The sequence below is a fragment of the Hyalella azteca genome, unplaced genomic scaffold (genome assembly GCF_000764305.2).
Source record: "Hyalella azteca isolate HAZT.00-mixed unplaced genomic scaffold, Hazt_2.0.2 contig8157, whole genome shotgun sequence".
Classification (NCBI taxonomy): Eukaryota; Metazoa; Arthropoda; class Malacostraca; order Amphipoda; family Hyalellidae; genus Hyalella; species Hyalella azteca.
The window spans coordinates 45,095-59,864 of NW_025938258.1; the positions used below are offsets into that span (position 1 = coordinate 45,095).

Sequence of the window (14,770 nt, forward strand, 5' to 3'; positions counted from 1 at the left end):
GCACTTACATGTTCATGTTCACTCTGCAGGTCCGGGCACTTACATGCTCATGTTCACTCTGCAGGTCCGGACACTTACATGTTCATGTTCATTCTGCAGGTCCGGGCACTTACATGCTCATGTTCACTCTGCAGGTCCGGGCACTTACATGTTCATGTTCACTCTGCAGGTCCGGGCTCTTACATGCTCATGTTCACTCTGCAGGTCCGGACACTTACATGCTCATGTTCATTCTGCATGTCTGGTGCACTCACAAGTTCATGTTCACTCTGCAGGTCTGGGCACTTACATGTTCATGTTCACTCTGCAGGTCTGGTGCACTTACATATTCATCTCAGCTTTCAAGTTGTTGTTCGCAACCTGCGTGGTCGCCTTGTTCATTCTATATTTTCTGAATCTTCGATCTTTATGGTTGTTATGTTCACCTAACATGTTCATTTTGTTCACCTAACATGTTCATCTTATTCACTTAACATATTCATCTTGTTCGCTTAACATGTTCATTGTGTTCACTAAATATATCTTCTTCACCTAACATCTTAATTTTGTTCACCTTGTTCACCCTATATTGTCATTTTGTTCACCCCTACATCAAATAACTTCTCAGCTACAGTAATTGAACTTACAATTCATACTGATATTATTACACGAGTTGTGGAAACCATATTCATTGTGCTGCATAAGTTAATTTGAATATAATTTGCATTAAGTCTAATAATATTAAAGTTGCGTTTGTATGTATTGTGAATATTACTTTTTTAAAATCTGACAACATTAAAGTGGCGTAGATCACGAACATAATTTCTATCAAGTCTGATAATATTACATTGGTGCGAATCCTATACGCTGTGTTTGGTATGTACCATTTGTATCAAGTTCTGCTCATGTTTTGTTAAGTTCACTGAGCAGAATTAATTTAAATGAAGTGTTTCTGAGTGAGCAGGATGTCGAGCAAGCGTTCGTACGCAAGTGCCAGACGCCGCAGTGCCTCACCGAGCTGCTCACGCACCTCCTACAGAAGGTGTGTTGCGTGGCATACTCACAAATATTATTGTGTCATATTGTCAAATTAGTGACACACTTTCTGTACGTAGCAGGGATACAACCTTTTTATGGTAACAAACTGGGTCAGCTGCAGGATTCGTAAAAGGCCGAAAAGTGCATCGTTATTTGGACCAAGTCGGCCTCATCTCAGAGTGCAACCGCAGGCTTGAGTGTAATTCTCAGTTCTTTGCATTTTCTGACTTGAAACGTAAAAATTTAGCGAACTATTAGTACAGTACAAGTTAAAGTGTTGTAGTGTGGGGGTAAGTATAGTAACGTTTCATTAAGCATAAGATATAGCATTGTAGCAAAGAGAGCTCTCTCATGCAGTCTTGAGTTAGGTGCTCAATATTGTGCGTATTTTGATTGGTACTGTGAAATTTAAGAGAAAGAACAGCGTTACAAAGTAAACATATTTTTGGTTTATTCCCATTCCCTTATTTTCTTTTGTTATCATTTAGTTGTATCTTTTAGATAATAGTAATATCCTGCTATTTTTGTAAGCTCACTTAACACATAGTTATGAACTATCTGAAGAAAAATTACTGTCGGTACTGTATTGCCTTACTGACAAAGTTATAGGTACCGAGTTTTATATCGATTATGATATTGATTGAATCGAATATTTAAAGTAAAATTGAGATGTGAAGTTTCCCTAAAGGGGAGTCTGAGCACCGCCTCCTCGCTGGCTTGGAGGGAAGCAGAGGGCGGCGAGGAAGAGTCGTGGGGAAGATGGGGCGTGAAGCTGCTTATGTTGCCTCCACTGACCAGTACCCCTACTCTCTGACCAGTACCCCTACTCTCTGACCAGTACCAATGCCTCCTGACCCCGCAACATCATTACATTCATGATGTTGTAACATTAGCTCTTGGCTGGGCGTTTGCTAGCGATGCTATTTAACCAACACTTACAATTTTTTGTTACCTGGCAAATGTGCCGCCATCGACAGGTTCGAGTTCTGAGAAGTTTTTTTTTTTTTTTGCAGAGACGCAGCAGAGAATTGTACGATGAATTCTGGAAGAGGAACAGCAACAGCAGCCACGATCTCCCGTGAGTGTCCCAAGTGTATCCTGCGCTCACAGCCTCACATCGTCACCTCTTTACCTGTTGTTTCATATCGTTAACTCTTTATTGTGTGTCTGTTTTATATTTTTCATAAATTCCTACTAAGTATCTTCTCGATCCTTATTGGCTATATAGGTACATTGTGTACGGTATCTTTTCGTCGTCGTTCGTCTCTAAGTCGTCGCTAGGCAGGTCGCCCCGCCCTCGAGTCGAGGATGTAACGTTACATGTGTTCCGTCTATCTACCCTCCATTGGGCCAGCTGTTGCATCCATGTCCTACTCGCCCCAGAACCCCCATCATAACTCCCTTTCGTGTCCTCCTCACCCCCAGAACCCTCTTATTACCTCCACGTACTCATTACCCGTTCTGTGCAGGCAGACGCGGCCGCTGAGCAGCGTGTGCGCGGAGCTGCGTGACGTACTCCCATCTGTGTCGTCCCTGGAGCTGGCGGTGCGGTGGCTGGCGCGCAACGGTCTGGCCGCCGTGGCCGAGGGCAGCGACGGTGTTCTATACGTCAAGTTTGCTGCCCCCGGCTGTACTTTCCCCTCAGGCTACGTCCTGCCCTCGGCAGAAACAGGTGAGGGAGCTTGCCCTTGGCCGAGAAGGGTGAGGGAAGCTTGCCCTTGGCAGAGACGGGCTTGTACTTGGCCGAGACGGGTCTGGGGAGCTGGCAATAAGCAGCGACTGGTGGGGGATTGCCCTTAGCAGAGACGGGTGAGGGGAGCTTGTCCTTGGCAGGGACGTGTGAAGAGAGCTAACCCTTAGCAGAGACGAGTGAGGGAATAAGACCTAGATGGACGGTGAGATGCACTAGGAAGACGCCGTTGAGGACCGTGACGAGTTGTGGGAATGAAAGACAATGAGAGAGAAAATAGCTAGGTAGACTTTTTATAGCTTGACCCCTCTTTGCGAGGTGGGATGGGTAGAGAAGCCTGGCAAGAGATGACGGAGTTTTATGAGACGTGATGGCCCGGGGTTGATGAGGACGTCGGGGTGAAGATTCAACCCTATAGGGGTTTTATGGTGGGTGATGACTTGGGTGCAGGGTAGCATGCCCACGCCGTACCACTTCCTCTTCTTCATGTTCTCGCGATACTTTCCATGTTGTCCATCATCTGTTACTCACCGCCCTGACCATTGCAGTGGAAGCGCGTCTGCGTGACACGTGTCGCATGCTGGAGGAACGTGTGCAGCAGCTGAGCGACCTAAGCGCCCTGCTGCGTCAGCAGGCGAAGCGCGCAGCCGCCAGCCGCAACACTACCCAGGTTGTGGGAGGCGGGGTGGCAGCTCTATGGGGTCGTCTGTAAGGGTGTTGTTGTTGTTGTGTGTCCTCAATATCACCCAGGTCTGGGGAGGCGGGGTGGCTGCAATATGGGGGCGTTTATAGGGGTGTTGTTGTGTGTCCTCAATACCACGCAGGTCCGGGGAGGCGGGGTGACAGCCCTATGGGGGCGTGTGTAGGGGTGTTGTGTGTCCTCAATACCACCCAGGTCTGGGGAGGCGGGGTGGCAGCCCTATGGGGGCGTCCGTAAGGGTGCTGTTGTTGTGTGTCCTCAATACCACCCAGGTCTAGGGGAGGCAAACCCATAGGGATGTTTGTAGGGATGTTATTGCTCTATGTTGCATAGTATACTGAAGTCTAGAAGTGTTAGGCTGGTAAATTTTGGTATCCGTTGAAAGATCCGTAGGAGTTTCGAGGTAGTTTTCGATATAACCCTCGCCAGGTTTGTTAGTATACATCATCCAAGATTATGTAGCACCGAACCTCCCTCAGTTTGGTGTTTTTTGTCCTAGCCATCATTAATTTATCATCCTCGCTGAATTAAATTAGGTGTAAGTGAAAACCGGATTATAAGAAGTAATAATTCTAAAACTTGAAGTAGTTATTATGGCTAGAAATGCTAATAGTAAATTCGTGTTACTTGACGAGTGCGTCTCACGGCGCAGGCGCTGTCGCTGCTGCGCCGCCGCCGCCGCGTCGAGGCGTCGCTCAAGACGCACTGCGGCGCCCTCGAGAACACGACCTGCTGCTGCGACCAGCTGCGCGACGCTCGGGTCAACAGGTAAACGGGAGGTCAACAGGTAAACAGGAGGTCAACAGGTAAACGGGAGGTCAACAGGTAAACGGGAGGTCAACAGGTGAACGGGAGGTCAACAGGTGAACGGGAGGTCAACAGGTAAACGGAGTGTTGAGTGTACAACATTTCGTTGGTTGCAGGGAGGTGCTGGCAGCGTTCCTCAGTTCAGCTCTTGCCTTGAAGCAGCTGCTGGCAGATGACGGATCAGCTGACGCTGCAGCTGAAACTATGGACGAGCTGCAGCAGGTGACACAAACATCCTGTCTTCATCTATTTTTTTACATTTTCATTTTTAGAAATAATGATCAGGTTGATCTTTGATTACAATTTTTTTCTTTAAATAACGACTATTTGTATTCTTACTACATTATTAGATTTTATTTCGTAGTAAAAGTATTTTGTTTCAGGTTGCAGAAAACTTGTCAATTGTATAGGCTTGAAGTGAGCTCTTAATATGGAGTAAAGTGCAACTATTGAAATGGCGAAATATTCTTGCCGTACTTTGCTATCTCGATCCAGCCACGCACTATCCCACTAATTAACCAACGAAGAATAATTGCCCAGTGGACATTCGATTAGGAATTTTACCTTCAGAGTAACACCGGTAAAAATATCTTTTCCTGATCTGTGTAGACGCGTTCACGCGATCAACGTGAACGCTTCATATCGTTTTCATGACCAACTTTTCAAATGATTCTCGGTAGTTTCATTTAATCTCGTCGTGTTCTGGATATTCAATATGTGATTAAACATTTCTTAGTAAAATTCAAAGATTTTATTGGTAAATCAACATAAAATTTTTTATTGGTCATCTTGTGATGCCATTAGATATTACATTGCCTCGTCAGTTTCTTCACTATGTTTGATGTTGCATTACCCCGTCAGGTGCTGGACGAGTGTCAGGACGTGAGCGGCAGCCTGAGCAGCGCCGTCGGTGACGAAGGCGACGCTGACGAGCTGCTGGCTGAGCTCGACGCGCTCGTCGACGAGGAGAATAAGAACAACAAACCTGACGATGACGTCGTCCGCGCACTGTACGGTCAGCACACACGCAGCCCTTCAGCCGTGCGCGGTTGTTCCGTTCAGCCGTACGCGGCTGTTTCGTTCAGCCGTACGCGGTTATTGCCACCGAGATAATTGTGATCTAATTGACGGCTGTTTTGTTACATAATCTCGGTTATTGCTATTCTTCGACTCTGAGGCAATTATGACTATTTGGTTTAGAACTCTAATTATTGCGTGGTACTTTTGTTTTGATCTCTACTTATTGCGCGGTATGTTGGTCTATAAATTGTATTATTGTGCGGTACTTTTGTACTGATCTCTTATTATTGCGCACTATATTAGTTTAGATATCTTGTTATTGTTCTGTATTTAAGTTCAGATCTCTCATTATTATTGCGCGGTATTTACGTTTCGTTATCCCCCAGACTTGAGTATCCCAGACCGGACTCTCACCACCCAACTCCACAACAACGAGGAAGAAGAGTGCCTTCCCCCCACGCAGCTGGCGTGACCTCCTCCCTCGCTCCCACGCAGCTGGCGTGACCTCCTCCCTCGCTCCCACGCAGCTGGCGTGACCTCCTCCCTCGCCCCACGATGTTCATAGAGTTGATGCTAGCTGAATAATGCAGGTTAGGGTACGAGAGATTGTACAAGAAATTAGTGAAATTTTTTAAAGAAGTTATCATCCATGTGCCATTGATGAATGTACACGTGTTGTGAAATTTGATTATTTAATGTACAATTATAAATGTTACAAACATGTTGATGAATCCGAATATTTGAAGAGATTACTTCACTCATTGTTGCAGTGTGTTCATTTCTTTTGTATGAATAATACAAATTCATATTCTTGGATATTCAGTGCGAAAGAATTCTGCTTCACTACAACTTGAATGCCAAGAATAACTAAAAATATACACATCCCTCCAGAATGAATAACTCCGATTAAGAATCCATGCTTGTTGTACGTAAGGGAAAGAAACTTTCCTGCGAAATGAGTCGTACGAAATAAATTTATTTTAACTATACAAGCTTTCTTATTTCTTATAATCATGCTGCTTGTCGTGCGGAAACAACGCTTCCTTCGCAAATCATCCACATATAACACCCAAACTTTCCGAATAAACATGTCAATTTATGAAAATCAGTTGACTCACACTGAAAATCAGTTGATCAGGAAATTAAAACTAAAATTGATAATCTTGCTACTAAGCCTAAACCTAAGTTCAATGACTACAGCCATGACTTGAAACTTCCTCATCTATCCTGTGATCATTTTTCCGGGGAAGGAACAAATAACTTGGAATATCATAAATTTATTGTTCAATTTAATAACATTATTGGTTTGAGAACTTCTCTTTCTGACTCTGTGAGGTTTACTTATCTTAAGGGCTACCTTCGTGGTTATGCGCTTAAATTAGTTAACCACTTGCAAATAACTGATCAGAATTATAAAGTTGCTATTGAATTGCTAGAAGCAGAATTTTTGAACAAAGATGCACTAGTGAGTGAACTGTACCAGAAACTCTTGGATGGCAAACCTAAATTTGACTTAACTTACCTGCAAACTAAATTGTACATCAATGAAGTCAGATATCTGCTTGCTGACCTGAAACTATACCGAAGGGATTTGCTTGCTGAAAATGCTAGTAAGCATTTCATTTCTCATATAGTTTTTAACAAGTTGCCCTTGCCCTTCCGTCAGGAAATGGTTCGCAAGGTAGGAAATAATTACCCTATTATTGATGACATCTTCCATAACTATGTTGACGTAATTAAAACTTTGACTTTGAAGGCTCCAGCCAGAGATAACGCTTCCTCTTCCTGCGACAAACCTAGTGTAATTCCTAAAAAGCGAAATAAATTTCCCTTTGCTGATAACAAAACAAATTTGTCTAAACCAGTCCTTCTGAATACATGTGCATCTGTTAGAGGTGGTAAGACTTTTAGGTAAGAACGCTGACTACCGGTGTCAATCAAGCATCGCACATTAGCCACACTTTTACCGCGACAAACTTTAATGGTCAGCGTGGGCAAAATGTAACCTCCGCACCCGCTAGCGTTGTTAAGACAAACGTTGCCTAACGTTTTCTCAGGAGCATACTTGCCACACAGAGCTGAAATATGCTTTTCTGAAGAACAAATACTACACGGGTAATCAAGTTTGGCAGAACACTCCTCACTTGCGTGCTTGGAGCTTGAACATGAGGAACACATTCTTAACTCCCTGCACCTTCGTATTCTAGCGGTATGAGATGCATAGATAGGGCATCGGAACATTGAATGAACATCGGAACAGCTGCGTGGGGCGAGGGAGGAGGTCATGCCAGCTGCGTGGGGCGAGGGAGGAGGTCACGCCAGCTGCGTGGGGGCGAGGGAGGAGGTCACGCCAGCTGCGTGGGGGGAGGGAGGAGGTCACGCCAGCTGCGTGGGGGCGAGGGAGGTCACGCCAGCTGCGTGGCGGCGAGGGAGGAGGTCACGCCAGCTGCGTGGGGCGAGGGAGGAGGTCACGCCAGCTGCGTGGGGCGAGGGAGGTCACGCCAGGTGCGTGGGGGCGCGGGAGGAGGTCACGCCAGCTGCGTGGGGAAGAGGTCACGCCAGCTGCGTGGGGGGAAGGCACTCGTCTTCCTCGTTGTTGTGGAGTTGGGTGGTGAGAGTCCGGTCCGGGATACTCAAGTCTGGGGGATTACGCAATGTGAATACCGCGCAATAATAAAAAGAGATCTAAACCTAAATGCTGAACAATAACAAGAGATCTAAATTAATATACTGCGCAATAATAAGAGATCAGTACAAAAGTACCGCACAATAATAAAATTTATAAACCAAAATACCGCGCAATAAGAAGAGATCAAAACAAAAGTACCGCGCAATAATTAGAGTTCTAAACCAAATAGTCATAATTGCCTCAGAGTCGAAGAATAGCAATAACCGAGATTATGTAACAAAACAGCCGTCAATTAGATCACAATTATGTCGGTGGCAATAACCGCGTACGGCTGAACGAAACAGCCGCGAGCGGTTGAACGGAACAACCGCGTACGGCTGAAGGGCTGCGTGTGTGCTGACCGTACAGTGCGCGCACGACGTCATCGTCAGGTTTGTTGTTCTTATTCTCCTCGTCGACGAGCGCGTCGAGCTCAGCCAGCAGCTCGTCAGCGTCGCCTTCGTCACCGACGGCGCTGCTCAGGCTGCCGCTCACGTCCTGACACTCGTCCAGCACCTGACGCGGTAAATGTAATATCAGACATTGTGAAGAAACTGACGAAGCAATGTAACATCTAGTGCGCGGCTTAATCAAGATAGGCAAGACAAGGATATTTCGCCACTTCAATAGTTGTACTTTCCTCAACATTAAGAGCTCACGTCAAGCCTGTGATTGGCAATTTTTCTGCAACCTGAAACAAAATAATTTTACTACGAAATATGAATCTAATGATATAGTAAGAAAAAAAGTCGTTATTTAGAGATAAAAAAAGTAATCAAAGATTAACCTGCCCCTTGTTACTAAAAAATTAAAATGTAGAAAAACCCAATAGATGAAGACAGGAGGCTTATGTCACCTGCTGCAGCTCGTCCATAGTCTCAGCTGCAGCGTCAGCTGATCCGTCATCTGCCAGCAGCTGCTTCAAGGCAAGAGCTGAACTGCGGAACGCTGCCAGCACCTCCCTGCAACCAACGAAATATTGTACACTCAGCACTCCGTTTACCTGTTGACCTCCTGTTACCTGTTGACCCCCCGTTTACCTGTTGACCTCCCGTTTACCTGTTGACCTCCCGTTTACCTGTTGACCCCCCGTTTACCTGTTGACCTCCCGTTACCTGTTGACCTCCCGTTTACCTGTTGACCTCCCGTTACCTGTTGACCTCCCGTTACCTGTTGACCTCCCATTACCTGTTGACCTCCCGTTACCTGTTGACCTATGAACTCACCTCATAAATTGACCTATGAACTCACCTCACCTCATAAATTATGAGGTGAGATGAAAAATTGGAGCTGAAGACGTCGTGAGAAACACGGAATTCCTATGAACTTGAATCGGAATACAATATGATAAACTCAGAACTAACAAAGAACTTGAATCTGAAAACATTGTGATTAACGTAAAACAGAGATGAATCCAGCTCACAAATGTTCTGCGTTATTTCATCTGTCAGTGGTTAATATTGTGTACCTCCATATAATTAATCTTCAGCGAAAAGTATTACATGCCAATTCTATTTAAAAAAGACTAACATCATTTGGAGAGATGAAGAATTCTATTGCAGTCGTAGTTCACTTCCACATAAAGGAATAGTAACAGACCAATAATTATTTGTAATTTAAAATTTTTCTTAATTTTACTCTTTTGCGTGGAATTTCCCGCGCTCCTATAAGGAAATTAAACGAACAAATTATTCATTAACTAGAATTTTCCATAACATTCGCCTTTTCGAGAGAAATACATTATTGTTGAGCTGGATATACATCTTAACTGCGTTTTGAATTCAGATCTTGTGCATGAACTCTGAAGCGTTCATTTTCTCCTGACAGAAGTGGTATAATTTATATAAAATTTTCGAAAGCGTTGCGAGTTAAAAGTAGTAGGAATTTTCCACGTGTCTCTAAATTTACTTTCTCAAAAAATTAAGTAAGGAGTGGCAAAAACTGGGAGTAAACGTCAGCCGCTTCATTCCTCTCTTTCAGACGCCAGAAATAAAAATTAAAGCATTTTTGGTGCCGGTGCCATGTTTCCCGGTATTGCCACTTCCTTATCGCGATCATCAAAGTTTTTTCAAGGGAATTTCTGGAGGCGGCGCAGAGTTTTTCTCGACTTTCAGGCGTCGAGCAGGAACGCTGTAATTGACGAAATAACAGCGGTATAGACTGTAGACAAACGTTGCTTTTTTTAGCTATAATGATTTTTTCTGTTGCTATTCTCCTACTTTTTTGTGGTGGAATAACCACTTTAAACTCTTTATAATACAATTTTTTAATCTTCGGAATATTAATTCATTACTCTTTGAAATATCAACTCTTCGCCATTTGTATTATCAAGTCTTAGCCCTTTTGAACATCAATTCTTCAACCTTTGCAATATTAAGTTTTCACTTCATTCACCTCTTTCAATATCACAATTCGTAACCTTTTGGAATATCAAATTTTCACCACTTTGAATATCATTTCATCACCCTTTGCAATATCAAGCTTTCACCACTTTGAATATCATTTCATCACCCTTTGCAATATCATGCTTTCCCCACTTTGAATATAAATTCATCACCCTTTCGAACTATATATAGCATCTCTTCGCCCTCTGGCTTATCCACTATGCACCTTTTTCAATATCAACTCCTTACCATTTTTTATCTAGTTCTTATCAACATTTTTACTGAATATTGGAGTCGTCGTCGCATCACTGATTTAATTCTCGCGCTCAATTACTGAGATAATAAAAAGCAAGCAAGCACCTCATTACGACGATAAAAGTCGTACAGCAAACACAGCAAAATTATTGTCGGTGATTGTGAGCTCTCGTAAGTGGGGAAAAACCTTTCGATTTTATATTCTGAATCCTTTTATGAGAAAAGTTTTAAAGGATTTACTATTTTATTTGCAGTGCGATGGAATGGTTTATTAATAGTGAGTATTTAGCCGTCTACACTACACTAAATAAGCATATTGCAATTTATGACAATTATAGTCCGTTGAATGTTATTAAATTCAAATAAATTATAGAAATTTAATACAACTAAAATAAATTTTTAATTGTATCCTACAACTTACAGGAAAATTATCGGTATGAATTTAAATTAGATTCAACAGCTTAAAATGAGGAAAATTGTGTCAGGATACAATTGAGCAAGTCAAGACATTTAAGTTAACGACGATGAATTCATTTAAACATTTTAATCCCTGACATTTCGTGCTGCTATGCAGTAAAACGGAGCACATCACCTGTAATGTTTTTGATGTCATGAGATCATTTCCATATAAACGAAGTGCTTGGCTAAAAGTGCAATGTTGCTCAGAATATTCTTGTATAAAAACATGAATGACTGAAAATGATACAAAGATTCAAGATGAACGTCATTTGCTGGATGAACGGTTCCGCTCGATGAACGGTATTATAGGATAGACAGCAACGTTCGTAGGTACCAGTTATGGTAAAGATTCAAACATTGGATTTTGAGAAGAATTAACTAGACATTCAATGGTTATTCAAGCAGCACTAGAAGTAAGAAAAATGAGTTGCTTCTGACAGCCCTGGCTTATTACTGAGTCCCATGACCGAACTATGAACATATGTTATGACCGAACGCTTAACATATAAAATACAATAAAGTATTATTACCTTTTCTATAAACGTAGCAATATAAAACAATGAGATGAGCTAATTTTGATCCCTACTCGAGTTATCGCTCGGGAGCCTCTCTGGGACGTTTGAAGAGGAAAAGTAATTATAGACCATGCTTTGTAATTACAGCGGATGTGCCGTATTTTATTTCGCACAGGATCCCGTATTTTAGTTCGTAAACGAAACCGTATTTTTTTCCTACATGAGAACGGGTTTTAGTTCGTACACGATTTCGTTTTCTGGTTCGTACACCAGGCAGTATTTTCGTTCGTGGCTATATACTTGACGCCGTATTCTGAATTTTATAGCATTGATTCATTTCTTTTGATCTTTTCCAAGTTTAGAAATTTTGCTGGAAACTTGATTAGCAACGCAAACAGCACACAGAAAATAATTGAATCCAATGCCCGAAAACGTTATTATTTTTTTATACTTTTACATGAAATTTATTGAGAAAAAAAATGGTTTGCATTCAATATTTTTTTACGGGTTTAAGCTTTATTGCGTCTAATGCACACTAACTTGTTCGACAGAAACAAACTGTAATTCTAAAATGTTCTCGTAAGTGCGACTTATTTCGTGGCCCAAAAAGATTTCCATCCGATTTAAATCTGCTTCATATTGAATCATGATTATCGAAACACCTTGGAGAGGCACCATATTTATCTTGTGGAGACAAAATCCCATGATTTCTTTATTGGATTCGGATTTTACGTTACAAAATTTTGGTGCCCTTTGTGCTTTAGGTGCACGCAGAGTTGTCGTAAATTGAGGGATTTGAGCGAGGCTTCTATTTTATTGACAAAATAGGAGCTTTCACTTCAGCGAATAAGGAAACTGAAATTCGTCATTGTAAGATAAATATTGGAAGGAAATTGTGGAACGTTTCTAGCGGTCTTGGACTCTGAGAACCGTCGATCGATGCTAGCACGGTCGGAGCAGAGAAAAATTGCACTCGCTTCTTGAAAGTCGATTGAGTCCCATAATTTTTAAATTTATAGAAAAAATACGAACGAAAATTATTTTGTTTATATTTTTGGAAACGAATTTATTGTTACTGTGAAAAAACGTTAACGGTGGCGGTTGAAATCATATACAACAATCAATCATTCTTTAAACTTGGAATTGTTACCTTAACTATTTAAGAAACAATTAATTAGCACAGGGCATCTTTTTACGTAAATATTCAAGCTAATATGAAGTTCCTGATGTGAAATCTCTGATTTCGCTGTTGCGTACGGCTCATTATGATTTCATAAAATTACTAAGAACAATCAATAGTTGAAGTTGTTCATGCAAAAAGAAATTGCAAGCATGAAATTACATGCAATGACTACCCAAGAAGCAATAATACAGAAATCCCAGCGACAGAGTAAAAAATCCAGCTGGGCTTGTCCATTTCACAAATTTCACAAGATACTACAAGAAGGAAGTGGAAAGTATTGTCCTGTGAAGTGGAGATGGTTCTATACGGAGGAAGTGGAAAGAAACACTTCCCACTTCCTCCATGTAGCCCCATCTCCACTTCACAGGTACTTCCTCCATTTAGCACCATGTCCACTTCACAGGACAACACTTCCCACTTCCTTCTTGTAGCTTCGCACCGGGATGCTCTCGACTCCCCAACTCTGCTGCCCTCCAAAAGACAGTGAAAGTCTCTACTAATGTTTCAATTCTCCATTAGACCTTTCCTTCACAGCTAATAATACTCAGATCATAAATAGACAGATACATAACAATATTAATCTGCCTCCAGGAGTATTGGTAAGGATCAGTACTCCTACATACATACTCACTTCACTATTTACAAAGGAATTAAGGATATCGAATTCGTGATGATCAAATTAATTAGAGAAAGGACGGACATCGTTTGAGCACGTATCTAGGATACTAAACATTTCAGGAAATAACTGGAATCTGAATTTTAACTTTAGATGAGAAAATTGAAACGGATTGGAGGAAAGGATTGGATCAAAAATTGAAATTTGATTTTGATATTGATAATTTAAATCTCAATTTGAAGAGACTAAATAGTTTTTAGCTTTTAAGAAAGCGAGACAATGCGAGAGGGCCGCGAGTTGTACAAAGATTATAACGCCCGTCATCAGAAGATTCAAGTTTTCAAGCACCGAGCAACAATTATCATCGGTACGGTCAACAGCCCAGTACGGTCACAACTCTCATCAGCCCGGTACGGCCCTAGTCATCGTCAGTATCGCGACCCGGCACGATCACAAACCGCATAGCAGAAGCGCCGCAATGAGCTCGGAGTAACATTATTGATCATGAAGACTATGCACCATTTCACTATGCACTTTGAAGAAGTACGGTCGTAGTAAAACAACCCATACGACCAGACTGTCCGTGAGACATCAAAATCAGCGAGACACGACGACCATGAAGAATAAGCGAACGCGGGGACGCGCGGCTACAGCTGAGGTACGGCCACTTGAAATACGACTGCAAACGCGTGCGTGAGATACGGTCGTTTACGAGTCATATTACTCAACGGAGCTGCAACTGATCAACGTTTTCTGGTGAATAGAGTGATTTTAGTGATGTGAACTGATAGCTTCTCAGTTTTGATTATCTTCAGGTTACCTTTTCCATGTACTAGAGATTTTTTGTCAATGTAGGATGTGAACCTGAATTTCCCAATTTAATATGAAATGTACCAGTGTTTCATTGCAAGCCTCTCTCTGTACGATTTTTATGATGTAACCTATTCATACGAGAACTTATTTACATACATGTCTTGTTTGACACTTCGGCAGCAACCTGATGGAATTAAAGCAATTGACGATCGAGCGTTAAAACCCATAATGTACGGTCAACATCGATAAAGGTAAATTTCCATAAAAACATTAAGGAAAAAACTCTTTGATTATTCATACAGATCCGTACAACAAAAACCTTTCTTCCATTCGTCAAATGATTAATTTTTGTTCAATATATATGAAAAATTTATAATAAATGAATTTTTTCCTACGGAAATGAACATATTCTAGATTTATAATCGATCAAACAAAAAAAAACGATATGAATAATCTAACAAATAATCTAATAACCTGAACACTGTTGTTGCGGACACTATAGGTTCCCTTTAATCTACTAACACTGCAGCACGCGTTAACGTCAAAGATACAGAAGATCAAAGTCACTTTCTCAGTGGGCGCGTAAAATTGTTTCTTTGGCCCTCAGGAATTCTCCGCGACGTGGCAATTTCCTGCAACATTT

General features: G+C 41.9%; 1 protein-coding gene and 1 long non-coding RNA gene across 3 annotated transcripts; both read left to right on the forward strand.

Moving 5' to 3' along the window:
• The first annotated feature begins 12 nt into the window (after positions 1-12).
• On the forward strand, positions 13-1,800 carry LOC108666531. 2 transcript variants are annotated; one of them, XR_007156832.1, is made up of 3 exons: positions 13-29; positions 944-1,021; positions 1,706-1,800. It is a non-coding gene; the product is annotated as an uncharacterized LOC108666531 (long non-coding RNA). The 2 variants fall into 2 exon arrangements; XR_001930496.2 differs by lacking the exon at positions 13-29 and adding an exon at positions 276-310.
• A 176-nt stretch (positions 1,801-1,976) lies between these two features.
• On the forward strand, positions 1,977-5,779 carry LOC108666529. Its single transcript, XM_047881512.1, has 7 exons — positions 1,977-2,095; positions 2,487-2,689; positions 3,256-3,377; positions 4,060-4,175; positions 4,331-4,436; positions 5,076-5,229; positions 5,621-5,779. Exons 1-7 carry the CDS (start codon positions 1,977-1,979, stop codon positions 5,704-5,706), a joined length of 906 nt encoding a protein of 301 aa, XP_047737468.1. The 3' UTR covers positions 5,707-5,779.
• The last annotated feature ends 8,991 nt before the right edge of the window (positions 5,780-14,770 follow it).